This window comes from Nomascus leucogenys, chromosome 20 (assembly GCF_006542625.1).
Source record: "Nomascus leucogenys isolate Asia chromosome 20, Asia_NLE_v1, whole genome shotgun sequence".
Lineage (NCBI taxonomy): Eukaryota > Metazoa > Chordata > Mammalia > Primates > Hylobatidae > Nomascus > Nomascus leucogenys.
The window spans coordinates 48,614,972-48,642,494 of NC_044400.1; the positions used below are offsets into that span (position 1 = coordinate 48,614,972).

Sequence of the window (27,523 nt, forward strand, 5' to 3'; positions counted from 1 at the left end):
TGGTTGAGCATAATTTTCATTGCTGTTTTTAGAATGTGCTTTATGTTTTTGGCATAGATCTGGGTGCTTTATATACATAATCTCATTTAATCCTCAAAACATCCCTATAAAGTTGGTTCAATTACACCCATTTTACAGATGAAGAAAGAAGGTTCCAAGTAGTTAAATTTACGTGGTTAGTGAGCTCTGTCTGTCTGGTTTCAAATTCAGCATCCTTTTCAACCACACAACATTGTCCCTCCTCTCTTCTAATATGCAGTTGTCAATTTCTGCACTCTATAAAATCAGACAACCAAACTTATTCGGATGATGTGTAAAGTAACAAAAAAGACCAGAATACTTGGATTTTGATCTCTGTCTTCCAGAGACCTTCCTTCAGGGCACAGTAGTTGGTGATACCGTTCTTGAGTACTCAATCATGGATGTTTCTTTTACATGAAAAAAAAGTGCTTTTTAATTTGCCCAAGCGATGCATGACTATATCCTTGGCATAGAAGATGTACCCATTCTGGAAGTGTGCAGCGTAAGGCGTGGATGACCCCCTCACTGCCTCTGTGCCTTTCACATTCCAGACTGCCTTCTGTGGCTGTGGGGAGCTTACAGGCCTTTGGGACCCGGGCTTCTGAAAGCTGGAGCAGTTGCCAAATTTGTGATGATGCATGAAATGGGTTACTGGCAGTTGAATCGGTCGAAATAAGTAAACTGTGAGAACCTTGCCAGGGGCTGAAGTTCTCATGTATCGACGTCATAGCACTCATGAGGGTTTGCTATGTGCTGGGCCTGTTCTGTAGGCTTTCCGGGGACTCTATGATCTCGACATTTTCTTCCCATGTTATAAACTGAAGCCCACCGTACTTAACTAAGTTGCCAATATTGCACTGCTGGAAAGTGGCGGAGCCGGGATTGGAACTCAGGTGTTCTGGTTCCATAGTCTGTTATTTTAACCACTTACTGTTGTACCTCTGTCCAGGTGGCATGAAAGAGGGATGGAAAACTTATTCTTTTCAAAGGGGGACAGTATGTAGCTGGGGTAGTTTGTAGAAATCCTTAAGCATTAACTCAATAAATTCTTCAAAGTACCGGCCGGGCGTGCTGGCTCATGCCTATAATCCCAGCACTTTGGGAGGCTGAGGCGGGAGGATCACTTGAGGTGAGGAGTTCGAGACCAGCCTGGCCAACATGGTGAAACCCCGTCTCTAGTAAAAATGTAAAAATTAGCTGGGCGTGATGGTGCATGTCCGTAATTCCAGCTACTTGGGAGGCTGAGGCAGGAGAATCACTTGAACCTGGGAGGCAGAGGCTGCAGTGAGCCAAGATTGCACCGTCACTGCACTCCAGCCTGGGCGACAGAGTGAGACTCTGTCTCAAAAAATAAATAAATAAATAAATAAATAAATAAATAATAATGTAAAAATAAAAGTACCAGATGACGTAGGCCCTGTTACCACCCTATTTTGTAGATTAGGAAACAGCGCCCCAGAGGATAAGACACTTGTTCAAAGCCACACAAGCAGGTATGGCAGGATGGTGCCAGCGGTAGGCACTTCTCTTAATTACAGCAGAGAAGGTGTTTGGGGTCCTTAGAGGAAATTATGTAATTTCCTCACTTGCCACACTCATGGGCAAATAGGGCTGTTTTTTTTTTTTTTTTTTTTTAAATGATGTTGTTTTCCTTTTGGAAAGTAGCCTTTGTGTTTTTACTGTGCTTAGTACCAGTAGGTACCACTGAGCAGTCAATACCTGAGGTGCCATTTTTCTCCTCTCTCTGCTCCCCAGTTCTCTTTGCCTTCTGTCTTATTCTCAACCCCAGGTCCCGTCTTCTCCTGTCCAGCCTTCATCTGTGTACCTGCGGTTTCTCCAGGGGCCTGTGAGGACAGCTGGTGACTCCAATCCTTTGTGCAGCCCTTGGTTCTCTTCCTGGGCCCCCAAGTAATACCTAATGTTGCTGCACGCCCCTTTACAGCTGTGGCCCCTTCAGCTTCCACCCTGCACCAAAACCACAGCCTGGTGACAAGATGCAGCCTTGATCTCTTACCAGTTTATAACCTAGCATGTTTGAGTTTGGCTTTGAGACTGAAATCCTCTATTTTGTGGACCAAATGCATTTTTTAAAATATTTTTGTCTCAATGATTAACATAACTTTTAACTTAGTACCAATTTGGACTTCCCTGTTGATATTTTCTGTCTTTGATAAATTGGAATTAATATTAATTTCGCTTTCTAGTTTTAAAAGTGATATGCATACCATAACTTTTCCTTTACGTTAAAAAAGGAATAAAATTAAGCACAATCTCTATTACCCTTTTCCCACGTGTGTTTAGGTTTTCTTTTCCTAGATTCATGCATCCGTAAACATTTGCAATCATGATATATGAATGGTTTCTGCTTCGCATTTTGAGTTTGGCAAACGGGGTGATATTTGACCTGTACTCATGGTAACATTCTTGTTTATGGTTTAAACACATTATGTCTTTAACGTTGGAAATCAATTTTAATTTAGATAAATATCTCTCGAAGGATGGATTATCAGCTGACCTGCTGGGCGAACACACTTTCTTTGTTTGTTTGTCTCCATCCTCACACAACACTTCTGACACAGATGTGTGGGTTTTTTCCATACTTTGCAGTTCTCCAAATCCCCGAACCCTGCAATTTAATACAGTTCTGACCCTGTCTACCTAGAGTTAGCGTCAGATCCCAAAAGACTGCCTCTACTTGGAATGCCAGTTGGAAGCCGGGGCCCCGGTACTTCTGACCTATAATCTGTAAACGGCTGGGAGGAGGGATCCACAATCCCCTCCTCCGGTTCGATATTTTCCTAGAATGGGTTACAGGACTCAGGGAAACACTTTATTACATGTACTGGCTTGTTATAGAGGATGCTACTCACGAACAACAAAATAGAAGAGATGCATAGTATTGGGGTGGGGTGCAGAGCTTTCCTGCCCTCTCTGGGTGCGCCACCCTCCCAGCACCTGCACCTGTTCAGCCACCTGGAAGCCATCAAATCTTGTTGTTCAAGAGTTTTTTTTGTCGAGTTTAATTTCCAGTCCCAGAACCCTGCCCGGTCCTCCCCTGCTCTGACTTTCCTGAGGTCCCTGGGTAGGGCTGAAAGTTCCAGTCTTCTAATCGCTTGGTCTTAATGAAGACTGGCCCCACCCTGAGACTGTCTAGGGGCCCCACCGCGAGTCGCCGCATTAGTGTAAACTCAGGTGTGATGAAAAGGTGCTCATTATGAATAACAAAAGACACTCCTATCAGGAAATTCCAAGGCCTTTAGGAACTCTGTGAGAGGAACCCAGGACAATGACCAAATCTATTGCATATTATGCCACACCTGCACTCTGACTATTTTCCTAATCCAAAGGGGTGGATGTACCGCAGTGCTAGCTTTTAATTCATCTTTCTAAATAGAGCCGAACTGAATCGTGTCTGGGTAGTCGCTGGAGTTTTCTTGCATTGTATGGATGTTTGGAAGGTATCTGGGAGTCTGTAGCTGAGTTCCTCTGCTAGGCCCTTGAACTGGCTGCTTAGTAAAAATTGCAGGGAGTACTACAGATAGTCCTCAAGTGCTTCTGGTTAGTGATTAGTACTTCTGATCCCTAGGCAACAGATGCCTTTGTAAAGTTTTTGCCTTCAGGCTTCGTTTATATTTTGGCAGAAAAAATTCCTTTATAAATGACTGTTAGTACGAAGTGGGTTCTGAAACTTTCTCTGTTGATTATGCAACATGCCATGAACCATTATTCAACCTCTGTCCCTTTGGGTAGGGACTTGGACTTTGAAGGATAGGAAGGAGGGTGTCAGGGTTAAAAGCACCCACCCTGGAGTCAGACAGACCAGGGTTTGTGCCCAAGCCTGTCACTCTCTAGCTGTGTGACTCCAGCCAGTCAGTTACGATCTTTAGGTCTTAGTCTGTATACTTGTAAAATGGGGGTGATAATTCTACCTGCTGTTAAGATCATCAGAAAAATCCAACACGTAAGATCTGTAAAGCTTTCAGGCAGCGCCTGGCACATGCCGGCTCTTACATTTTGGTGACGGCAATGTTAGTTTTTGCTTGGGAAATTTGCCTTAGGTGTGAGGAAAACTTTGAAGAGAATGGTGATGGGAGAGACAACCAGACATTTTTCTTGCCTGACTTTGGCTGTTTCATGCATATTATCAAGCAGGGATTCAGAGAGAAAAAGAGGTCTTTTCTGGAAAATACCACCCCTTGGAACATCTTCCCTTTTCTTGAGGGAGTTTCCGTGCCCTGTGCCTAGCTCCTCCCATTTTGGGGAAGGCAGGGAAAGGAAGTGTAGTTGACAAAAGGCAAGTGTGGAGAAAACCACCTAAGGCTTAGTGTAGCTGTGAGTAATATGCAAGGAGGAGATACACCTTCAACAGAACTCAGAGTATTGCTCTTTTATGGTAACTTCACAGCCAAATTAAGGCACGTGTTTCAGTCCTAACGGTGGTGTTACATTAGAAAGCCTTCTCGTTACTGGAAACCAAAAATGTTCCCAATAGACAGATTACTGAAGTTGACTCCCTGGAGATTAGCTCAGAGACAGGGATGCATGTGTGTACATGCGGGTATGTACCTGTACATGCATGCATGTGGGTGCGTGTGTGTGTGTCCCACATGCCACAGGGTGAGTCCTAGAGACTCACTCAGCAAACCAAGGGGATGTTTACTAATTATTCCTGAGAGAGAAAGATGAGTTACAGGAATTCATGAATAACCGAGAAACACACGTCTATAAAAAGCAAGCTTTAATAATGATTTTAATATATCTTATCCTCCTGGGATTATTTTGTAATTTGATCTTTCATTTTATAGGTGGTCATCATTTTACAGGTGATTGATTTTCTCAGGCAGTGAGATTTTAAAAAGCTCACTCTTGTATGTGCTGTTAGTGCTGTCCCTGTTTTAATACCTTTTGGTGGTGTTTTCCCTCTTTTTTATGTTTATAGTTTTGAAGTTTGGTAAATGTTGGCAGAGTAAGTATGGGCGGCAAATTGCTTTATATAATCAGCCATCCATATCCATGAGATCTGCACCTATGGATTTAACCAATCAAGGATAAAAAAAAATTAGGAGAAAAAAATGGATGGTTGCATCTTTCTTGACATGTGCAGACTTTTTTCTTGTCATTATTTCCCATATAAAACAGCATAACAACTGTTTACATAGGATTTCCATTGTATTAGGTATTATAAGTAACCTAAAGATGACTTAAAGTGTATGGGGGAGGGGGAGATGTGTTTTATATCAGGAACCTGAGCTTCTGTGGATTTTGGTGTCTGCACGGATCTGGGGAACATCCCCGCATGGATACTGAGGACTGCTGTATTTTGTATACGATAAAATACAAAATTGTATATGGGATTGTATATCCAAACCTAGTATCTGAAACAACATTATTTTTCTGAATCCTCACTTATTAGCCAAAAGGGAAATTAACTGACATTACTGGATTATACTTAAATGTGTTTTACAGAGGGGACTGTCTTCTTTATTGTGCAGGAGAAATTACTATGGATCCGTTTTCATAATGTTTTTGTAATGACAGGAGGTTTTATTTAGATCAAAATTTGTGTTTGGAAATGCATTTGGACATCCTCACAGATAGCTGTGAAGGGTAAAATATTTCTTTTGGCAAAAGATTAAGTGTAGGCTGGGCACGGTGGCTCACGCTTGTAATCCCAGCACTTTGAGAGGCCGAGGCGGGCGGATCATGAGGTCAGGAGATCGAGACCACGGTGAAACCCCGTCTCTACTAAAAATACAAAAAAATTAGCTGGGCGTGGTGGCGGGCGCCTGTAGTCCCAGCTACTCGGAGAGGCTGAGGCAGGAGAATGGCGTGAACCCGGGAGGCGGAGCTTGCAGTGAGCCGAGATTGCGCCACTGCACTCCAGCCTGGGCGACGGAGCCAGACTCCATCTCAAAAAAAAAAAAAAAAAAAAAGATTAAGTGTCATATTAGTATTTCTTAAAAGAAAAAGGCAAAAACCCATATGTTCTCAAGGGTTGCAATGGGGCAATGTGTCCCCTAAGAAGATAAAAATTGGATCGGGGCCAAAAAAAAAACCTCACTCTCTTATATGTAAACCACAGATATGCATATAGTACATAGCTGAATATATATCTGCCGTATTGTACTTTAATGGGAGAGTCATTAGGGTAAAGTACTTGAACAAGGCTCTTGGGTGGGGCAGTAATGAAAGCCAGGTTGAGAAATACCATGTTGTAAGCCCTTAACTGTTAACACTTAACAGCAGCAGTTGGAACTAGAATTAATATTCCTTCTCTAGAAAAGTCATTTGAATGTTAAATATTAAAGGTTGGTGTTGGCTTACATGGTAAATAGTGATTTTTATTTGTTCTTTCCTCTCTAGAGAATTGTCGTGGTTAGTCACGAGAACAGTGCTTCAGAAATCAGTTGAAAAGGTTACAAGCCAGTAATAACATTTGGCCTTGCCAATTAAATAGCCAAGGGAAACTTGAACATTCACTTCAGTCTTTTATCCTGGGGAGCGTGACCACTCTACAAGGAGTCAGAAAACACGTGGCGTGTGGATGTGGGTGTGGGTTGGGGGACTCAAGAAACTTAGATTAGGTTTTTTTTTTGCTTTTGTTGACAGCCTAGCTTCCCATCTACAAATTTGGATTTTTTTTAGAAGTCTAATTTAAGTTAGCATATATTACATAACTTATATGTTGTGATCAACACTTGAAATTTTTTTTTTTTTTTTTTTTTGAGACAAAGTCTCACTCTGTTGCCCAGGCTGGAGTGCAGTGGCGTGATGTCTGCTCACTGTAAGCTCCGCCTCGCGGGTTCACGCCATTCTCCTGCCTTAGCTTCCTGAGTAGCTGGGACTACAGGCGCCCGCCACCACGCCCAGCTAATTTTTTATATTTTTAGTAGAGACAGGGTTTCACTGTGTTAGCCAGAATGGTCTCAATCTCCTGACCTTGTGCTCTGCCCGCCTTGGCCTCCCAAAGTGCTGGGATTACAGGCGTGAGCCACAGCGCCCGGCCAATACTTGAAATTTTAAGATATCTGGCCAGTCAAGGGCTTATATGATCCTGAAGCTCATCTGGAAAATTAACCTTCTCTCATCCCTGATTCGATATGGGATAGAATTGACGCCACAGGAGGATTCAGAGTTTTGAGTTAATTATTTTGGCACATAAAAGTTATTAGACTATAGGTCACTTAAGAAATACATTTCACTATCATATTTTTCAAAGTATACTTATCAAAATTAGTTAACTGCAATGGAGCAGCGGCATATAAATCGTCCTTTAGTTTGGTGGAGTTGGTGTGGGGTGAGGGGGTGATTTCTTCTACTTTATATTGCTATTGATGTGTAGGAAGCAATGCCTTATAGTAGATCTGCTCTCCTTGCCATAGATTCTCTGTCATTCTTACTAAGTTCCTGTGGGGTGAAAGTTATTGACAGATGGTGCCATGTTATGCAGTTATGTTGGGGGAGACCCTCCCTTCTCTAGGCCCCCAGGACCTCATCTATGAACTGAAAGAACGGAATTAGATGTGTTTTCAACAGCTTTTCTGATGTGATTACTCATCTTATTCATTCTATTTTAATTCTTTAATTTTATTTTTATTCCTTAGCGAATGCTGATGTCTTAAAGGCGATGGTAGCAGATAACAGCCTGTACGATCCTGAAAGGTGAGTGCTCCTCCCCTCTCTCTTAGTGCGACATCTTTTCAGTTACTTGCTCAGATATGGCGCCATCTGAAATGCTCTCTGCTAGAGCAGGTTTCCCAACTTTGACACTATAGTTATTTGGGGCCAGGTAGTTCTTTGCTGTGTGGAACTGTCCTGTGTATTGAGGATGTTTGACAGCATCCCTGGCCTCCACTCACAAGGTGCCAGAGCACCCCGTGCCCCCACCCTACCAAGGTGTGACAACCCATAATGTCTCCACACATTGTCAATGTCCCGTAGCGGGGACAGTCACTGCTGGTTGAGAACTGCTGTGTTAGAGACTAGTGATGGGAAGAAGGAAGGCGTACAGGTTAAGGGCAAGAACATCGCCTTGGAATTGGGAGATGTGGTTGAGTCCTGCCTGTACCACAATATTAACTGTCTGTTCTTGAGGAAGTTAACTGACCAACGTGAGTTTAAGTTCCATCATCTATAAAATGGAGATCACCACAGTACCAGCTTTATAGGGTTGTTGTAAGGAATACAGAGACAGCATCTTTGGCCTCCATTCACACTGAAAGACCTCCACAAACGATGATTAAATGAACAAGCTGGTTTGGAGCTACCTGCTATGTTCTGTTTTTATATTACTATTTTAGGTTATGGTTGTTGAGCAGCATATTCCTTCATAATTAATTACAGATAACTGTATTTCCATATAAGTATTATTTCTCCAACAAGGAGCATTTATTGAATGCCTACTGCGTGTTGAGTGCTACTCTGGAGCTGGACATCCACAGACCCTTGCCGTGGAGGAACACAGTCAGTGGGGAGTGGAGGCGTGTGTGTGAGGCCTTGAGGTGGAGAGCCTGCAAATGCTGTGGAGGCTGAAGGCTCTGGGGAACCCCGGGGGGCCAACAGGAGTTCAGGAAGGCTCATGGAAGAGGTGCCTTCTGAACCAGGCATGCAAGAGTTGGAGATAAGAACGTAGGGCTGGCTGTAGGAAGAGGAAGGGCCAGAAGAAAAGCCACCACAGCATGAAAGCCTGGGACTCAACTGTGAAGGGTTCGGTCCAGGGTGGCCAGGCCAACTGACATGGCAAAGGGGTTGTATCTTTCTCCGCTTCCTATGTGGGTCGTGCACTCAGCACACCTTAGATGTTTGTCAAACTGGCTACGTTAGATGTGTGTTTTAGAAAGGTAACTCAGAATGCAAGGAGGTGAGTTTAGGAGAGACGTAGAGTCATAGAGACAAGATCTCTGATTTCTTCCACATTCCAGTCCTGGCCACAGATGGCCAGTGTTGGGACCATCTTAGCTCAAGGTGTCTTTATCTCAGTCATCTTTGAGCATCCTGTGGTGCCCGTCAGTGGGTTTTGTACACAGCTGGTACTTGAGAAATGCTTGTTGAATGAATGTTGTTAAACTCTTGCATTCAACTTTCTAATATGTGGTGCTAATTTAACATTATTTTACTCCAGGAAGGTACTGCTGTGTGTTTTTATTTTAACAATTAGGAAGGCGTCCCTAAAGAGCACCAGAAGACTTTTGGCTGTCAGTCATGTTTGAGGTGGTCTCCTCAACCGTAGGCTCTACTTTTTTTTTAAGTGTGCAGGTGGCCAGTTTGCATCACCGAAAAGGCTGGTTTCTGCCATCACAGCCTCCTGTGTGTCTCTGGGGCTCTTGCCACAGTCAGGTGTCAGGCTGTGGGTGCCACGCCACCCCCAGTACTCCCACCTGCGCCAGAGGGCTGATTCCTGCTCAGTTTGGCTCTGTTAGGTTAGAATTCCTCCTTTTCTGCTGGGCCACAGCCTTCACACATGCCTTTTGAAAATAGCTCACATCTGGCCTGTATATTTCTGCTTTTTTTTTTTTTTTTGAGACAGAGTCTCTCTTTGATGCCCAGGCTGGAGTGCAGTGGCACGATCTCGGTTCACTGCAAGCTCCGCCTCCCGGGTTCATGCCATTCTCCTGCCTCAGCTTCTTGAGTAGCTGGGACTACAGGCGCCCGCCACCACGCCTGGCTAATTTTTTGTATTTTTAGTGGAGACGGAGTTTCACTGTGTTAGCCAGGATGGTCTCGATCTCCTGACCTCGTGATCTGCCCGCCTCGGACTCCCAAAGTGCTGGGATTACAAGTGTGAGCCACGACGCCCGGCCATATTTCTGCTTTTTATATTTTGGATGGTCTAGCCAAATCTATTCCAGATTATCAAAGTGCTCTCTGCTGTTTCTGAAGCACTATACTGCGTAGCAAGGTGATTAATTGCATGGTTTCTGGAATTAAACTTTCTGGGTTTGGATCTCAGATCCAGCACTTATTTCCAGTGTGATCCTGGGCAAGTTACCGCACTTCTCCCTGCCTCAATATCCTCATTGTTAAAATGAAGAAATTAGTAATACCTACATCGTAAGATTGTATAAGGATTAATTCCATTAACATCTACATATAAGATGCTTAGAATACTGTTAGCTATTTAATTATGACTTATCAACACCATCAACATCTGTTTTGAACATCACTTTTGATATCTTTGCCTAAAGGCTTTCCTCCTTTGATATAATGGAGATTTGATCAAATATTTTCTCCAAGTTATCTGATAATTTGATGAAATTTGGGTTCTTCCCTTTTCCAGGGCATATATACTTAGAGAATCTCTTTGCTTAGAGTGATAGGCAGACACTCTGGTATGTGAGAAATTAGGATAATTGCATGAGAAAGGAGATCAGTGTTTTAGAAAGAAACCTAATACTTTAAAGCCAGTGTATCACTATTAGAAACAGTGGTTTATTCCCAGCTAATAAATTCCATTCTAGAAGTGATAAATCACATTTTTTTTTCTTCTAGAGACAGGTCTCACTCTGTCATCCAGGCTGGAGTTCAGTGGTACAATCATAGCTACTGCAACCTTGAACTCCTGGGCTCAAGTGGTCCTCCCACCACTGCCTCCCAAGTAGCTGGGACTACAGGCATGCGCCATCATGCCTGACTCATTTTTTCATTTTTTTTTTCAGAGACGAGGTCTCTCTGTGTTGCTCAGTCTGGTCTCAAACTCCTGGCCACAAGCAATCCTCTCACTTTGGCCTCCCAAAATGCTGGGATTATAGGCATGAGCTGTTATGCCTGGCCGTGAATCGCATTATTATTGCTTAAGATAAACTGTCATTGCACGGTCATGAGAGCTGAGTACCTGCTGTCTGAGGTCCGTTCACAACGTCCATTTGTACAATTGGAAGATGCTTTTTTTTTTCTTTCAATTTAAACTGCTTCTGTCATCACAGGGAGAGAGATCGCCTTCGCTGGTATTTCCTTTAAGTAACCAGTTGCACCTTTTCGTTTTCCTCCCCACCTTAGCCCCGTGACCCCCAGCACACCAGGGAGCCCGCCCGTGAGTCCTGGGCCTTTGTCACCAGGGGGGACCCCAGGGAAGCACGTCTGTGGCCATCATCTGCATACGGTGGGCGGTGTTGTTGAGAGGGATGTGTGTCATCGGTGTAGGCACAAGCGGTGGCACTTTACAAAGCCCACCAACAAGTCCAGAGAGAGCAGACCACGGCGCCAAGGCGAGGTCACGGTCCTTTCTGTTGGCAGGTAAGATCCCTTCAGATGCTTTTGTTTTGTGTGTGACATGGGTGCTCTGGTGTGTGGACTTCTGCTTACCTGTCAGATGTAGAATATGTTCTCTGTGCCTGGCTCAGCCTATATCTCTGGGCTTTTTAGATGTTTTCTCGTGTAAGTCCTAGGTTTTTCCAACAACAGAAGAATCCTAAAAGGTGGCTATTGCTAGATCATATGGGAAATGTATAAAGATAAATACCTACCTGCTCTGACAGATAAAACCCAGATTTTCAACTGTATACAGAATAGACATTTATATTTCACTTACGGAATCCAGGGCAGGTATTGAGATATCAATGGGGGGCTCTTCAAGTACTTGTCCAGGGTTCCAGGCCCCCTTCGTTTGTGGCTCTGCCAGGTTTGCCAGCCAAAGGAGCAGGTCTGTGGAAGGTTGTTCACGAGGGGTTTTGAAAGAGCTGGGCCTGAGAGTGGCTCGTTACCATTTTGACTCACACTGCACTGGCTGGAACTCGATCACCCAGCCAAGCTAACTTTCAGGGAACTGAGAAATATCATCGAGCCATGTGCAAGGGAAGGGAGAAAACGTGGATCTGCTCCACAGCCCTCCAGTCTCTGTCTTGTACGTTCCATGTGAATTGCTTTGACGGCTTTCTTTTAGTGAGCGGTGCTTTCCACTGTGTCTTGGCTTTCTTGGTCCTACTACCTTTCACTTGTGACCCATACGTGAGGTGGAGATCTTGCAGTTCGGGTGATGAATCCATCGGCCCTTACCTGAAGCATCTTTGCAGTGGGATGCTTTTGCAGTTCTGCTGTTAGATGCTGAGTCCCATGCAGGAACTGCATTGCCGATGTTGCATTTGGAAAGACAGTGGGGAGTACTGGTAAGGAACACACATGCTGGAGTGAGACTGGGTGAGCACTGAGCAAAAGTCGACAGTGCTGCTTACATGATCCTTCTCTCTCAGCATACTGACAACCCCCCTGGGAAGAGCAGCCTGAACTCGTTGCTTCTACCTCCTTCAAGTCCTGGCACTACTACTTTCAAACTGTTATGTTGCTCTGTGCCTCAGTTTCCCCCTCTGTAAAGTGAGAAGGACAGTCACACTCACCTCATAGAGTTGCTGTGTGTAGACTAGGTGAGGCGACTCACATAAAGGTCTTAAACCAGCTTTGGGTACTTATGCACTCAAGAAATGTTGGCCGATATTATTTTTATTTTAATTCAGTTGAGTTTCATCATGTGTTGCACAAGCATCACGGAGAAGACTGCAGGGCTGTTTGCCACTTACAGCAAAACAGCACAATTCATGACCACGCTGTTTTATTAAGAAGCAGAGTCATGGGAATTTATGAATGCAAAGCAATGAGAACCTGTAGCTTGTTTGGACAAAGCATGTTTTGTTGGCCTTAAAAAAAAAAATCTGCTGAAATTTTCAACTCAGATTCAACATGGCTTTTTTTTTTTTTTTGAGATGGAGTCTCACTCTGTCACCCAAGCTGGAGTGCAGTGGTGTGAACTCGGCTCACTGCAGCCTCTGCCTCCCGGGCTCAAACGATTGTCATACCTCAGCCTCCCGAGTAGCTGGGACTACAGGTGCCCACCACCATGCCTGGCTAATTTTTGTATTTTTAGGAGGGACAGGATTTCACCAAGTTGGCCAGGCTGGTCTCGAACTCCTGACCTCAAGTGATCTGCCCGTCTTGGCCTCCCAAAGTGTTGGGATTACAGGTGTGAGCCACTGTGCCTGACCAAACATGGCTTTTTAAAATGCCCCAAATCCAAGTCTCTGTCTTGGATATTGGATACTAGGAGCACTTAATGATTCCAGGCCGTTTTCCAGCATGTATTACTTAAGAGAGTCTTTGAGTTTGACAGAATAGATTGTGTTTACAGTTTCCCTGTTCTTTCTTCATTTCTTCAGAGCCTTCTCCTCAGGATTGGTGATCTTATTCTGGGCACAGAAGGAGAATTTATATCAGATAATTTTTAAGGGAAATTAAGACCAGTAGAAAGAATCTGTTATGAAAGACTCTAGGATTTGGTGATGATATTACTAGAAAAAACAGTTAAACTGAATACATTTAACTCTTAATGCTTAATGAAAATCTCTTCCTTAACTTCCTTTAGTTTTTCCTTAATCTGTAATGAAAATCAACGCATTTTTTTTTAAAGGCAAACTCTCAATCCCTAATGCTGATAAAATGTGTTGCTAGGGCTCTTCTGATTTTCTGCATGTGTGTGTGTGTATGTTGAGATAGGACTGCTTGACAGTTGCATATTTTCGGAAGTTTGTCATCTTCTGGTAAACATTCTGGTTACGTCAGTCTAATTTGTAAACCATTTGAGCGTTTAACCAGGTTTCTGTGGTTAAAAAATCTGATGCAGGCCAGGCGTGGTGGCTCACGCCTATAATCCCAAAACTTTGGGAGGCTGAGGCAAGGTGGATCACCTGAGGTCAGGAGTTTGAGACTGGCCTGGCCAACATGGTGAAACCCCATCTCTACTAAAAATACAAAATTAGCCAGGCATGGTGGCATGTGCCTGTAATCTCAGCTACTTGAGAGGCTGAGGCAGAAGAATCACTTAAACCCGGGAGGTGGAGGTTGCAGTGAGCCGAGATGGCACCACTGCACTCCAGTCTGGGCAACAAGAGGGAAACTCCGTCTCAAAAACAAACAAACAAAAAAACTGATCATTGTTAGAAACCACAAGTCTGAAGCTGTTTAATATTTGAGTCTCTGAGGTGTTTTTTTTTTTTTTTTCTTATTGAGACAGGGCCTAGCTCTGTTGCCCAGGCTGGAGTGCAGTGACGTGATCTCGGCTCACTGCAACCTCCACCTCCTGGGTTCAAGTGATTCTTCTGCTTCAGCCTCCCGAGTAGCTGGGACTACAGGTGCATACCACCACGCTCCGCTAATTTTTGTAATTTCTGTAGAGACAGAGTTTTGCCATACGCCCAGGCGGGTCTCTCCAATTTGGAGGCTCAAGCAATCCATCCACCTCAGCCCTCCAAAGTGCTGCTGGGATTGCAGGTAGAAACCACCGTGCCTGGCCAATACCTGAGTTTCTAAATGCCTTTTGCATGCTCTGTAAAATATCCGGCTTAGTCTGTGATGTGGCTGAGTAGAAATCAGCTGGAAGGTTCTGCAGGGGCCAGGGGAATGTGCTGATAGGAATGCATGTTCCTTCTCTTGAATATGTTGTTTTTCATTTGTGTCCTAACTTTTGGCTGAATTCATTTGAGATCCTCTGGGTGGATGATTTTTGCTTTATTCATAATTCTTGTTTATTAGGAAAGCAAACCCCATCACCTCTCCCCGTTCCCCCCTCAGGTTTAGAGTTACGAAAGTGGAACACAAGTCAAACCAGAAGGAACGGAGAAGCCTGATGTCTGTTAGTGGGGCTGAAACCGTCAATGGGGAGGTGCCAGCAACACCTGTGAAGAGAGAACGCAGTGGCACAGAGTAGCAGGTGAGCCGTGGTTTTGGTGACATTGGGGCAGGTTGGTGCAGGGTGAGGAGAAGGTACTTGGAGCCTCCCAGGTGCTGTGGCAGCATAGGAATGGCATTTGACAGGGAAATGGGAGAGCTTTCCTGGACCCAGGAAGACTGAGGGGGACTGAACATGATTACTTGTCTGCCCAGAGCTTCTTGTAAAGAAGTCACAAACTTAGTGCCTCCAAGGGCTTGGCCTGTGTGATAACGAGGATAGAGGATTACTTGTGAGGCAATGTGGCGTGGTGGGGATTGTGGCAAACTAGAATTCACATCACTCACCATATAGCACTTGCATTACCACGAGGCAGAAAGCGCGTAGAGTTGCTGCATCTTCTTATGCAAAAAAAAGACAAAATCCAGACTTCTAAAATGTAAAATCACTGATTTTCAATATTGGCAGCTTACTTTTTTTTTTTAAACAACCATGCAGGCCAAACGACGTGTAACCTTGTCACCATTTCTAGGTAAACTGTGACTTGAAAAAGTCTGGAGCACACAAATCAATGCTTTTTCCTTTTATTCTGTTGGAAACCAGTTTTCTTTGTGTCACAGTTCTGAAACCTCAATATGAATATTTCTCTTCCCACCAAAGATTTTGAGGCAATTGAAAAGCCACAGCGATTTATTTCTTGATTTGGCAATTTTAATTTTGCAAGGCACTGCTTAAAAAAAAAAAACAACACGCAGCCGGGTGCGGTGGCTCACGCCTGTAATCCCAGCACTTTGGGAGGTCGAGGCAGGCGGATCATGAGGTCAGGAGATTGAGACCATCCTGGCTAACACGGTGAAACCCCGTCTCTACTAAAAAATACAAAAAATTAGCCAGGAGTGGTGGCGGGCGCCTGTAGTCCCAGCTACTCAGGAAGCTGAGGCAGGAGAATGGCATGAACTTGGGAGGCGGAGCTTGCAGTGAGCCAAAATCTTGCCACTGCACTCCAGCCTGGACGACAGAGCAAGAGTCATCTCAAAACAAAAACGAAAACAAAAACCACACACACACGCACCAGAACCCTGTGATAAATTGATAATGGCTTAACTTTCATCTAAACTCCTTTATTTCTGTTCCGGCTTGAGTGGTATTTATCCTTTCCATGTTTCTTATCCCTTATAAAAGAACAAGAGTGACAATTTGGGAGGGATCATGCCCTAAATGCTCCATGGAACCATCAGAGCCTGAACATGAAGGCAGAAGAGTTTAACTTACATAGGGAAGGGAGGGCGAGCAATGGGGGAGAGGTCAGGCAGGGTCCTTGAAAGTACAGGGACACAGCAAAACTGACATGAACCCTGGAGTCAGACTGCCAGGTTCAAGCTCCAGTGTGTCACTCACTAACCTGGGACCTGGGCAAGATACCTGAGCTTTCTACGCCTCACTGGAAATTGGAAGTGATGCTCCTTGCCTCAGGGGCGGGAGTGAGATTTCCATGAAGTTGCACATGTGAAGGCAGGGCCTGGCACGTGGGAAATGCGCCGTCCATGCTACTGATTATTATCATGAGATTAATTCATTTTTGGTCGGTGTGGGTGAGTGGAGGAGAGATGTGGCTTTTGGGTGAAGCTTCTCTGATAATCTGCCGGGCTCAGAGGGTTGAAGGTACTCTGGAAGTAATCTGGAACAACTCTGTGCGCCTCAATTTTCTGAGACATAGGGACTCTGATCATTTTCTGGTGCTAGTTAGCCCTTGTGGTTTTGCCTGTGGGGAGATCTGGCATCTCTTCCTGAGTTTAGGAGCAGAATAGGAGCCTTCTTAAAGAGAGAAACAGTACAGAAAAGTCTACCGTTGGCTTCTCAACCAGTTACTGGTGACCTTGGGGAAGGGAACCAAGAGGAATTTAAGAAGAGGATGATGAAGATGAGTAATAACAGCAGCTAACGTTAATTCAATATTTAGTCTTCTAGGCATGGTACTGATGTGTATCTCACGTGTCATCATTATAAACCTCTCTGGATGGAGTTAGTACTGTGTTCGTAGTTTTAAATATGAGGAAACTGATGAATCGGAAAGGTGAGTTACATGTTGAAGGTCATATAGCTGGAAAGAGGAGGATTCTGATTGAGGTCAGTGAAGGACTTGGCTGTCTGGGAAGAGAAGCATCTGGCTATTCAAGTTTTAGGTGAGGAAGGCCCAGCCAGCTTAGCTGCAAAGAAAGTATGGGTCATAAGGACAGGCTGAGTATGAGTCATCAACTGGGCAGTGCATTGAGAGATGGAGCAGATTGCATCAGAAGACCTGGCTTGCCCTCGGTTAGGAACTGCAAGATGATCCTCTTGTCAGACTCACCTCTGATTAGAGCTTGGCTAACTAGTGCCATGGCTGATTTTGGCCACCACTGCCCGGAGAGCGGTACTCTAGATCTAGGAAAGTTAAAAGAACTAGGATTGCTCAGCTGGTTTTTTTGGCCCGAATCTGTCTGATTCTGATTATAGAAATTTGGTCCAAGCATCTGAAGTCCTGACCACATTTAACTGATTTACAATGAGATATTCTCTGCACAGCACACTGTTATTCAGCAGGATTATATAAACGAGGATTGGATTTGATCAGAAGACGTGGGTGCAAATCTGAGCTTCACAATTTGGACATTGTACTTAACTGCCCTACCCCTGGTTTCCTTGAACATGAAATAAGGTATTAAATTCATTGTTTTAATCCAAGAGCCAAGAGAAAGTCTGGAATGTAGTTGGCTCTCAGTAGAAGGTAGTCATATTGTGTTGTGCTGCTCAAATCACAATGAGCACATGAGTGGCCTTCAAAGGGTGATGTGTTTTCCGAGCCTCTAACTTGTAATTGATTTTCAAATTAAAAATTAATTTTTCGTTATGAAAAAAAACAAACTCAAAAGTAGAATAATATCATGGATGTCCATGATCCATGGAGTAAATTAATTATAATACCTACAGTTTTTTGGGTATTCTATACTTGGCATGCTTTGAAAGGCACATTCCGTGTATTAACTAATTTCTGTAATCCTCACGACAGCAGTCTATAGGTGCTAGTTAGTACCCCATTTTGCAGATGAAGGTCTTAAGCACAGAGAGTTTAAACAGCTTGTTTAGAGATACCAGCAAGAATGTGATAGAGTTAGACTTGAACCTGGGCAGCCTTGCTTCAGGTGTCACAGACTTCATTCAACTGGGTCCAGGATGAGCAGGTCCCATGAGTAGAGCCTGCTCAGGTGGAGTCCTGCTGGATGGCCCTATCTGATTACCCCAATGAAGTATAGGCCCTGAAAAAGGAAGGAAGGGAATATTCATTGGTGTTTTAAAAATTATGTATTCATTAAAATTTTTCTTGCAGTTTTTTTTCTTCTCAAATCTCATCCCCCCCAAAAAAGTATGTTTGGGACATTTAACATGACTTGATTTTCCAACTAGAAAAATTCTGAAAATTTTACTTCTGGGCCAGACTGTCTGGTTCTAGGCCACACTGTCTGGTTCTAGACGAAGCCAGAAGATCTGCGCTGGAATGCAGGTAGTGAAGCAGGAGAGGAGTGCTATGTGTCTCTTTTACAATCTGATACAGTCTTTAGAGTTGTATTTTTTCCTGAAAGAGGTTTTTGCTCAAATTTGGATTTTTAGCCAAACAATTTTACTGCAATGTTTTGTTTTATTGTAGAACAGACTCAAATATTCAAATACAAACGCATATCCACTTATTGGTTAGGTTTCTTTTTTTCTTTTGTTTAAGGTGTTTGTTACCAGAAACTAAACTTATATTCTAAATAGAATGTTATCAAGACTGTGGCAGGATTTCTGTCTCTCCCTTCTGGTTCCTTCTCCCTTTAAAACCCTAAATCTGATGTTGGGCATGGCCTCCCCATTCTTCTCACCCTGCTTTGTTGGCCTGAGTTCTTGTTTGTGGCTACATTTAACTTGCCCTCTTGCCCTTTGCCTGATTTATTTTGGCAATGCGGTTAAAATGGTGTCTTTTTTCTACAGAAAATGTGTTTTGGTTTCTCCTGAGAATAATAAGCTTTTGTTCTTCAAAGTTAAATAAATCGAATTGCTTTCAGCCTCCAAATGCCACTGCCTTGTCTTCATTGTCACTGGTCTTTGGCTTTTTAAAAATGATCCTGTCCTAAGCATTCTGTGTCGCATGTTTCTGAAGTCTGCCCTCTTTTTTTCCATTCGCTGATAGTATCCTGTTGGAAACATTGATTTAGTAAGCTTACATAACCATACTTTAAAATTTTTTATTTAAAATTAATCAGATTTTAATGGACACATGAAAGTTGCATATATTTGTCATGTGCAATATAATGTTTTCAAATATGTATACACTGCGATGGCTAAATTGAGCTAATGAACGTATGCATTGCCACACATACTTATAATTTTTTTTTGTGGTGAGAACACTCCAAATCTACTATCTTAGCAATTTTTAAGAATATAATACATTGTTATTAACTGCAGTCACCATGTTGTACAGTAGATCTCTTGAAATTATTTATCCCCTCTAATTAAAATTTTGTGTCCTTTGACCAACCCCTCCCCCACCCCTACCTCTAACCACCTTTCTTCTCTCTGCTTCTGTGAGTTCAACTTTTTTAGATTCCACATTTAAGTGAGATGATGTGGTATTTGTCATTCTGTGCCTGGCTTATTTCACTCAATGTAATGTGCTCCAGGTTTATCCATTTTATCTTCAATGACAGGATTTCCTTCTTTTTTTCTGGCTGAACAGTGTTTCATTGTGTATCTATACTACATTTTATTCATTCATCTGTTCAGGGACTCTTAGGAAGATTCCCTATCTTGGCTATTGGGATAATTAATGCAGCAGTGGACATGGCAGTACAGATATCTCTTTGACATACTGATTTCAGTACCTCTGGATATGTACTGAGAAGTGGGATTGTTGGATCATATGGTAGTTCTATTTTTAATTTGTTTGTTTGTTTTCTGAGACAGAGTCTCACTCTCGCCCAGGTTGGAGTGCAGTGGGACAATCTCGGCTCACTGCAGCCTCTGCCTCCCGGGTTCAGGCGATTCTCCTGCCACAGCCTCCTGAGTAGCTGGGAATACAGATGCATGCCACCACACCTGGCTAACTTTTGTATTTTTAGGAGAGACAGGGTTTCACCATGTTGGCCAGGCTGATCTTGAACTCCTGATCTCAAGTGATCCACCTGCCTCGGCCTCCCAAAGTGCTTGGATTACAGGCGCAAGCCACTGTGCCCAGCCTATTTTTAATTTTTTTTAGTGACCTGAATACTGTTTTCCATGATGACTGTAATAATGTATATTCCCACTAACAGTATGCAAGAATTTCTTTTTCTCCACATCCTCATCAGCACTTTTTTTATAATTGTCATTCTAACAGGCGTGAGGTGTTATCTCATTATAGTTTTAATTTATATTTCCATGATGATTAGTAATGTTGAGCCTTTTTTTCATATACCTGTTGGCCATTTGTAGGTCTTTTGAGAAATTTCTATTTAGAATCTTTGCCCATTACAATTTTTTTAACATTTTATTTATTTTTATTGACAAAAATTATCCATATTTATTATGTACAACATGTTTTGAAACATGCATACATTATGTGATGGCTAAATTGAGCTGATTGACATATGTATTACCTCATATATTTATCATTTTTTTGTGGTGAGGATATTTAAAATCTCTCCTAGCATTTTTCAAGAATACAATACATTGTTATTAACTGTAGCCACCATATTGTGCAATAGATTTCTGATACAGTCTTTAGAGTTGTATTTTTTCCTGAAAGAGGTTTTTGCTCAAATTTGGATTTGATGGCCTATTCCTCCTGTCTAATTGAAATTTTATGTCCTTTAACCAACATCTCCCCAACCCTCCCTTCCCATTTTGCCCCATTTTTAAATTGGATTATTTGTTTTCTTGCTTATGAATTGTTTGTGTTTCTTATCTATTTCGGAGAGTAACCCTTTATAAGATGTATGGTTTGCAAATATTTTCTCCCATTTTATAAGTTATCTCTTCACTCTGTTGATTGTTTGCTGTGCAGAAGCTTTTTAGTTTGATGAAATCCCATTTGTCCATTTTTGTTGCCTGCGCTTTTGGGGTCTTATCAAAAAATCGTTGTCCAGATCAATGTCATGGAACTTTCCTCCTATGTGTTTTTCTAGTAGTATTACAGTATTATAGTAGCATTTCTTTTATCAAAACAAAAATTCATAATATTAGACATCTGTTTTTATTTTTGTTTTATTCAGACGATTGTATTGATTTTTATTTAATAATTTATTTTAGTAATTAAAAGCTTGGTTTTAAACTCCTTACTTTTTAATTGTGCCACTTAACTACCAATGGTTTTGGGCAAGTTACTTAATGTTTTCAAGCCCCGATTTTTTCATCTTTAAAATGAGATCGTTGCTGGACATACATGATACGATGTATGTGTAGTTCGTAAGTCAATCCTTGGCACGGAGTATCTGCTAAACATTCACTGCTGTTAAAAATTGTCACACCTGGTGGTCTTAATTATTTATTAGGTCATTTCTCAAGCATCAACTTTTGGTACTGTGAATTCGTTTTTACATCTTAAGAACATTACAGCTTTGGACTCTTAGGACATCTCAGAAATAGATAGTATTTGTCAAGTCCCTTAGGAATTTGGGCCATTTTCTTGTTTGCATTAAGGAGGCCTTAGAAATAACCATTCCCGGCTGGCGCGGTGGCTCACGCCTGTAATCCCAGCACTGTGGGAGACCGAGGTGGACGGATCACAAGGTCAGGAGATCGAGACCATCCTGGCTAACACAGTGAAACCCCGTCTCTACTAAAAAATACAAAAAAAATTAGCCGGGTGTGGTGGCGGGCACCTGTAGTCCCAGCTACTCTGGAGGCTGAGGCAGGAGAATGGCATGAACCCGGGAGGCGGAGCTTGCAGTGAGCCTAGATTGCACCACTGCACTCCAGCCCGGGCGACAGAGGGAGACTCTGTCTCAAAAAAAAAAAAAAAAAAAAGAATGAAAGAACCATTTCCTTCTTCCAAGAGGTGGAATTAAAATTAGTAACAAGGCGATGGAAAAGTTTTGCTGACAAGTTCTTTTTATTATAAAGATCAGAGGGTGGGATAAATTGAAATGCTGGACTGAGACGTTTTCAGCCTAAGCATGACTGCTGTGCTGGTGGTCTGCTTTGGAATAAAAGTCTCCTCTTTGTCAAGACTCTTTCATGGCTCAAACTCCCTCCTGAGCATCCGTGGCTGGTCACAAGGTGGCTCTTCTGACCTTCGGCCGCCTTCATGTTCTCCTCTAACAGTGAGGAAAGGCTCCTTGGCTCCTTTTTTTGGACTCTGTGACAGGAATTATAGTAGAAGCTCCTTGGGGACCCCCTTGGAAGTCGTACTGCTTGATTGGCAGTCCTCTCAGTTGCTTTTATTAACTCTCCAGGAAGCAGGTAATGATGAGAAACTGCAGGTACTACTAGTTAGTTTATTTTTTTCTCTCTAGCTGTAATTTTTTCAGGAAAAATGCATCTTTTTTAAAAAAGCAAAAGGATCTCAGATTTGATGGGAGCCCTTTAACTTGATTCACTGGTCTTATGGGGCATCAGAATATAAAAAGAAACTGCACCTAAAGTAGGTATGGATTAGGCCACCTGGCTTGGTTTTCAGTTGCTAAACACATTTCTCAAAGGTAAAAGCAGTGCCTTGATGCCTGCCGTACTCCTGTGTGGGAGACTGAGCCCACTGAGTCCATCTTAAATGTGGAGGTGGAGGGAGGTTAGCATCTGCCCAGGACCTGCTCTGTGAAGACTAGGTAGGTAGAACCGGCCAGATGAAGAGAAAGGCTGAGTGAGGGATGGGACTTTAGAAGCAATTTTAGGAGTTGTAGGTAATAATATCCTATTTTACAGATGAAGAACCAGGCTTAGAGGGATTAATGTTCCCCATATCTCAGGGCTAGGTAGTAAGAGGGCTTGGATGGGAAGAAATTTATCCTTGGGAGCTTACATGCTCAGTGGCCGTGGAGTGTGAGGGAGCTTTGCTTTTCTTGGCAAGAAAGCAAATAAACCGCTGTTTCTTCACATAGCTCAATAGGTCACAGAACTGATCATTCCAGCCTTTGGATGGCCTCCTTGGCGTCCGATGGGATCATCTGATGAGCAGCTGATGGATTTTAAGGCTCTGCCTGGATCAGGTCCAGGTGTGTGAGCCATTCAGTTTTCTTCCAGGTAGTTGAAGGTCATAGACTTGTAGACTTCGGAGCAGCTGTGATTGCTAGTTCAGCTCAATGGAGGTAAAATTGTATCTTTAAAAAGTATTTCTTGGCTGGGTGCGGTGGCGCACACCTGTAATCTCAGCACTTTGGGAGGCCAAGGTGGGCGGATCATGAGGTCAGGAGTTCGAGACCAGCCTGGCCAACACGGTGAAACCCCGTCTCTACTAAAAATACAAAAATCAGGCATGGTGGCGGGCACCTGTAGTACCAGCTACTCCGGAGGCTGAGGCAGGAGAGTCACTTGAACCTGGGAGGCAGAGGTTGCTGTGAGCCAAGATCATGCCACTGCACTTCAGCCTGGGTGACAAGAGCAAGACTCTGTCTCAAAAAAAAAAAAAAAAAAAAAAGCATTACTTGAGCCACTACTATGTGCCAGGCAGTTTGCTGTGTTTAGGGATGTGGCAGTGTGTCAGACAGACAATGAAGACCATACTCTTACAGAGCTTCTATCCTAGTGCTTATACCAGACTTTTCTCCCCTGTACCTCCCAGTCCCCTTGTTTAGTGTGTGTTGTTACATGTGTTGTTCAAGATCATGCTGGGAGTTCATTACGGAGCCAGGACCTGGGCTTCCTTATAGCTCATTCCTTTACTGTCTCCAATGTATTGGATATTACAAGTGTTTGAAATGGAATTTTTAAAAAAGAACTGAAATATAAGAAATGCGTAGGATAAAATATTTAAACAGCCTAAAAGTCTGCAGGGTGAAAAATACATCCCAAAAATAAATCTTTGCTCCATTTTTATCCCCCTAACCCCTTTGCGTGTATCATCTCTTAAACCTTTTCTCAAGAGGACACCACTGTGATCAGTGTTCTCTATGTCCTTTCAGGATTATGCTGTGCACATACGTGCTTACGCAATATATCTGTGTATATAAAGCCCCTCCTTTTGCCCTTCTACAAATGAGAGCATAGATACTACACTTGTTGGTACCTTGCTTTTTATTGAAGTTAATGATTTTTAGGTTCTGTGGTTCCCTGACTGTTGAGTTTTTGTCTTACTCACAGATGACTGAGGAAGAACCAGCTTTTACTCTCCCACCTTGACTGAGCCATAAGGAGTGAAAATGGTGGACACAGTTAAAAAGCTATATGCCCTATTTGTCCTCAATTGTTGGGAGTGGCTCCAGTACATTTATGACCATGATCTGGGAGTTTTGAGCGGACCTAAAAACATGCTTTACTGTCATCAACTATAATGTTTTTTCTAAGTTATTCTTCCATGGCCTTGTTCTGGGCACAGGAGATACTAAAACATATTTATCAGTATTCCCAGAGTTTAGACAACATGGGGGACCAGGAATTTTTGATTTGTTTTGCTTTGAGTTCCCACCAAAGCAAGTCATCTCCTCCTAACACATATCTCCCTGGGCAGGGGCCTGCCCCAGGGCCCCTTCCTATTGTTGACCAGGAGTTGACCCACTGAAGGAGAGCTTATCTGTTCTTCCTCTTTATCCCTATCAGCTGTTTGACATCTGCTCTTTTCACTGTAGAAATTCAGCAGTGTTGGAGGCTAGAGACTTTGGAGGGCCTAAAGCCAGACCCAAGGGGGCTTGAGGGAAGCGGAAAATGAAATGCTTTCAGAGACATTTTTACCTATAATTAGAAAGAAAATAGAATTAATGGTTATAATCAGGATTTTTATTTTTCTTTATTTTTTCTTTATTTTATTATTTTTTTTTTTTTGAGATGGAGTCTTGCTCTGTCGCCCAGGCTGGAGTACAGTTGCGCGATCTTGGCTCACTGCAAGCTCCGCCTCCCAGGTTCACACCATTCTCCTGTCTCAGCCTCCCGAGTAGCTGGGACTACAGGTGCCCACAACCACGCCTGGCTAATTTTTTGTATTTTTGGTAGAGAAGAGGTTTCGCCATATTAGCCAGGATGGTCTCAATCTCCTGACCTCGTGATCTGCCCGCCTTGGCCTCCCAAAGTGCTAGGATTACAGGCGTGAGCCACTGCGCCCCACCGATTTTTCTTAATTTGTGCCTTGAGACCTTGAGTTCTACTAACATTAAATATCTTAAGTTAAAACAGTATGCATTTTCTGTAAGTAACAGGACATAGGATACTGTAACAGTTCCACCGTGGAGGTTCTGGAATCAGACTTCTTGCACTCAAGATCTTGGCTGTCACTTTTTAGCTATCTAGCTTTGGGCAAATTAGCCTCTGAAGCCCCAGCTTCTCCATCTGTTAAGTGGGGATAATACTGCTACTACTACTACTTGGTAGGGATACTGTTCCTTTGCCCTAAATAAGTGCAAAATAGGTTAGGTGTTAAATTACTATATCAGATCAGCCCTATTTAAACATGTAGCCAATAAAAGTGTTAAAATTAATGTTTTTGATATTTCTTGATTCTCTTGAAGCTCAGAGAGGCCAGGTTAGACATAACCTATAAGGTAATAGCAGTATTGTCTATTTGATACTCAAGTGGAGGCTTACTGAAGGCCAGTTAGCTGAACTCTGTCTAGCTCACAAGCCAGTAGAGAGGCAATATCTAACTTGTTCCGTTTTCCTTATTAGAAAGAGATGGTACTATTCAGAGTAATAAGTTACTCCGCCTGTAGCTTAGTGTAGACATTAAATCAGAAGTGTGTTGAGACTAGTAGGAAACTGTTGAATTGCATTTAAATAATTTCCAGTTGAATCCTTGTTTTTCCAGGTACAGAATAACTTTTGATGTCACTTACATTTTACTTGGAATAAGGTGCTCTGATTCTACCATCTCAAAGGCTGGTAAATCACAAGTGTTCAGTTGCTGTCAGTTGGGAAACCCATTGTTGCTAAATATATAAGTATGTTGAAATTGCTATGAGAATATAACCCAGTAAAGAACAACCTTCAGACTTCAGATCTAAATCTAATGTCAGAAGATTCAAAACTGTAAGGAGTGCAAAATTTCTCACTGGTATTCAACAAAGAAGATAATATAATTTGCAGGAATATACTTTTCTGTCTATGCTAGTTAAAAAAAGTGATTTCTATTTTGAATGGAGAAAAACACCTAGAAACATTATTTTTCCTGAATTGACCCACATACATAGAAAGCTTCTCACTATTGATATTAAAAAATTAAGGTTTTAGTTATTAAGCCCCCTCCTCAAATTGGGGGTTATAATATGCAACTCATGGAAGATGTAGTAGTCAATAAACATAAAAAATGCCCAACTTTACTAATAATGAAATAAATCCAAACTGAGATCACTTTTTGCTTCTCTGGTGGCAAAGATGAATGTTAACACTAGCATGACCATATAACTCACATCCAAAATGAGGCGGTAGCTCACACCTGTAATCCCAGTGCTTTGGGAGGCTGAGGTGGGAGGATGGCTTGAGGCCAGGAGTTTGAGACCAGCCTGGGAACATAGGAGATCCTGTCTCTACAAATTAAAAATTAAAAAATTAGCTGGGCATGTGGCATATACCTGTAGTCCCAGCTACTTGGGAGGCTGAGGTGCAAGGATTTCTTGAGCTCAGTAGTTGGAGGCTGTAGTGAGTCAGGATCATGCCACTGTGTTCCAGCCTGGGTGACAGAGACAGACTGCAGAGAATAAAAGGGAACACTGTGAATAATTATTCTGGGTAAACATATAAACCAAGACCTCCCAAGCAAACTGGTTCATGTGGTCACCTTGGTTAAAAGGGTGCGGGGCTGGGCCTGGTGGCTCACACCTGTAATCCCAGCACTTTGGGATGCTGAAGCAGGCAGATCACGAGGTCAGGAGTCCAAGACCAGCCTGGCCAATCTTGTGAAACCCCATCTCTACTAAAAATACAAAAAACTAGCCAGGTGTGATGCCACATGCCTGTAATCCCAGCTACTCGGGAGGCTGAGGCGGGAGAATTGCTCGAACCTGGGAGGCGGAGGTTGCAGTGAGCCGAGATTGCGCCACTGCACTCCAGTCTGGGTGACAGAGCGAGACTCCTAAAAAAAAAATGGGGTGCAGGGAGGCTAGGTGCAGTGGCTCACACTTGTGATCCCAGCACTTTGGGAGGCTGAGGCAGGCAGATCACCTGAGGTTGGGAATTCAAGACCAGCCTGACTAACATGGAGAAACCCCATCTCTACTAAAAATACAAAAATAGCTGGGGGTGGTGGCACATGCCTGTAATCCCACCTACTCGGGACCCTGAGGCAGGAGAATCACTTGAACCTGGGAGGTGGAGGTTGTGGTGAGCCGAGATCGCACCATTGCACTCCAGCCTGGGCAATGAGAGCGAAACTCCATCAAAAAAAAAAAAAAAAAGAGAGAGAAAAACAACCAACCAAACAAACAAAAATCAAGAGGGTGCAGGGAGATGGACATTATCCCACACCAAAGCAGGGAGGCTACAATGGTCTAGACCTTTGTGGTGGCAATCTGGAACTGTAAAAACTTAAATATGTACTGTTTGACCAAATTATTCCAATTAATAAATATCATGCATAAATGCAAAGAATGTTCAAAGTTGTTCACTTCAGCATTATTTATAGTACCAAGTAACTGGAAGCATCTTTAAATATCTATCAGTGGGAGATTAAGTAAATGAATTGTGCCTTATACATTTCGTGATGGCCTGCAAATGCCAAAG

At 42.9% G+C, this 27,523-nt stretch overlaps 1 protein-coding gene across 1 annotated transcript in view; it reads left to right on the forward strand.

Moving 5' to 3' along the window:
- RELL1 (RELT like 1) overlaps window positions 1-27,523 on the forward strand; it is a 74,469-nt gene that overhangs the window by 40,661 nt on the left and 6,285 nt on the right. The window contains exons 4-6 of the mRNA XM_012499851.2: window positions 7,626-7,683; window positions 11,017-11,253; window positions 14,575-14,713. Of these exons, the coding sequence (XP_012355305.1) occupies window positions 7,626-7,683; window positions 11,017-11,253; window positions 14,575-14,710 (431 nt within the window). The 3' untranslated portion in view covers window positions 14,711-14,713. The remainder of the gene's footprint in view (window positions 1-7,625; window positions 7,684-11,016; window positions 11,254-14,574; window positions 14,714-27,523) is intronic.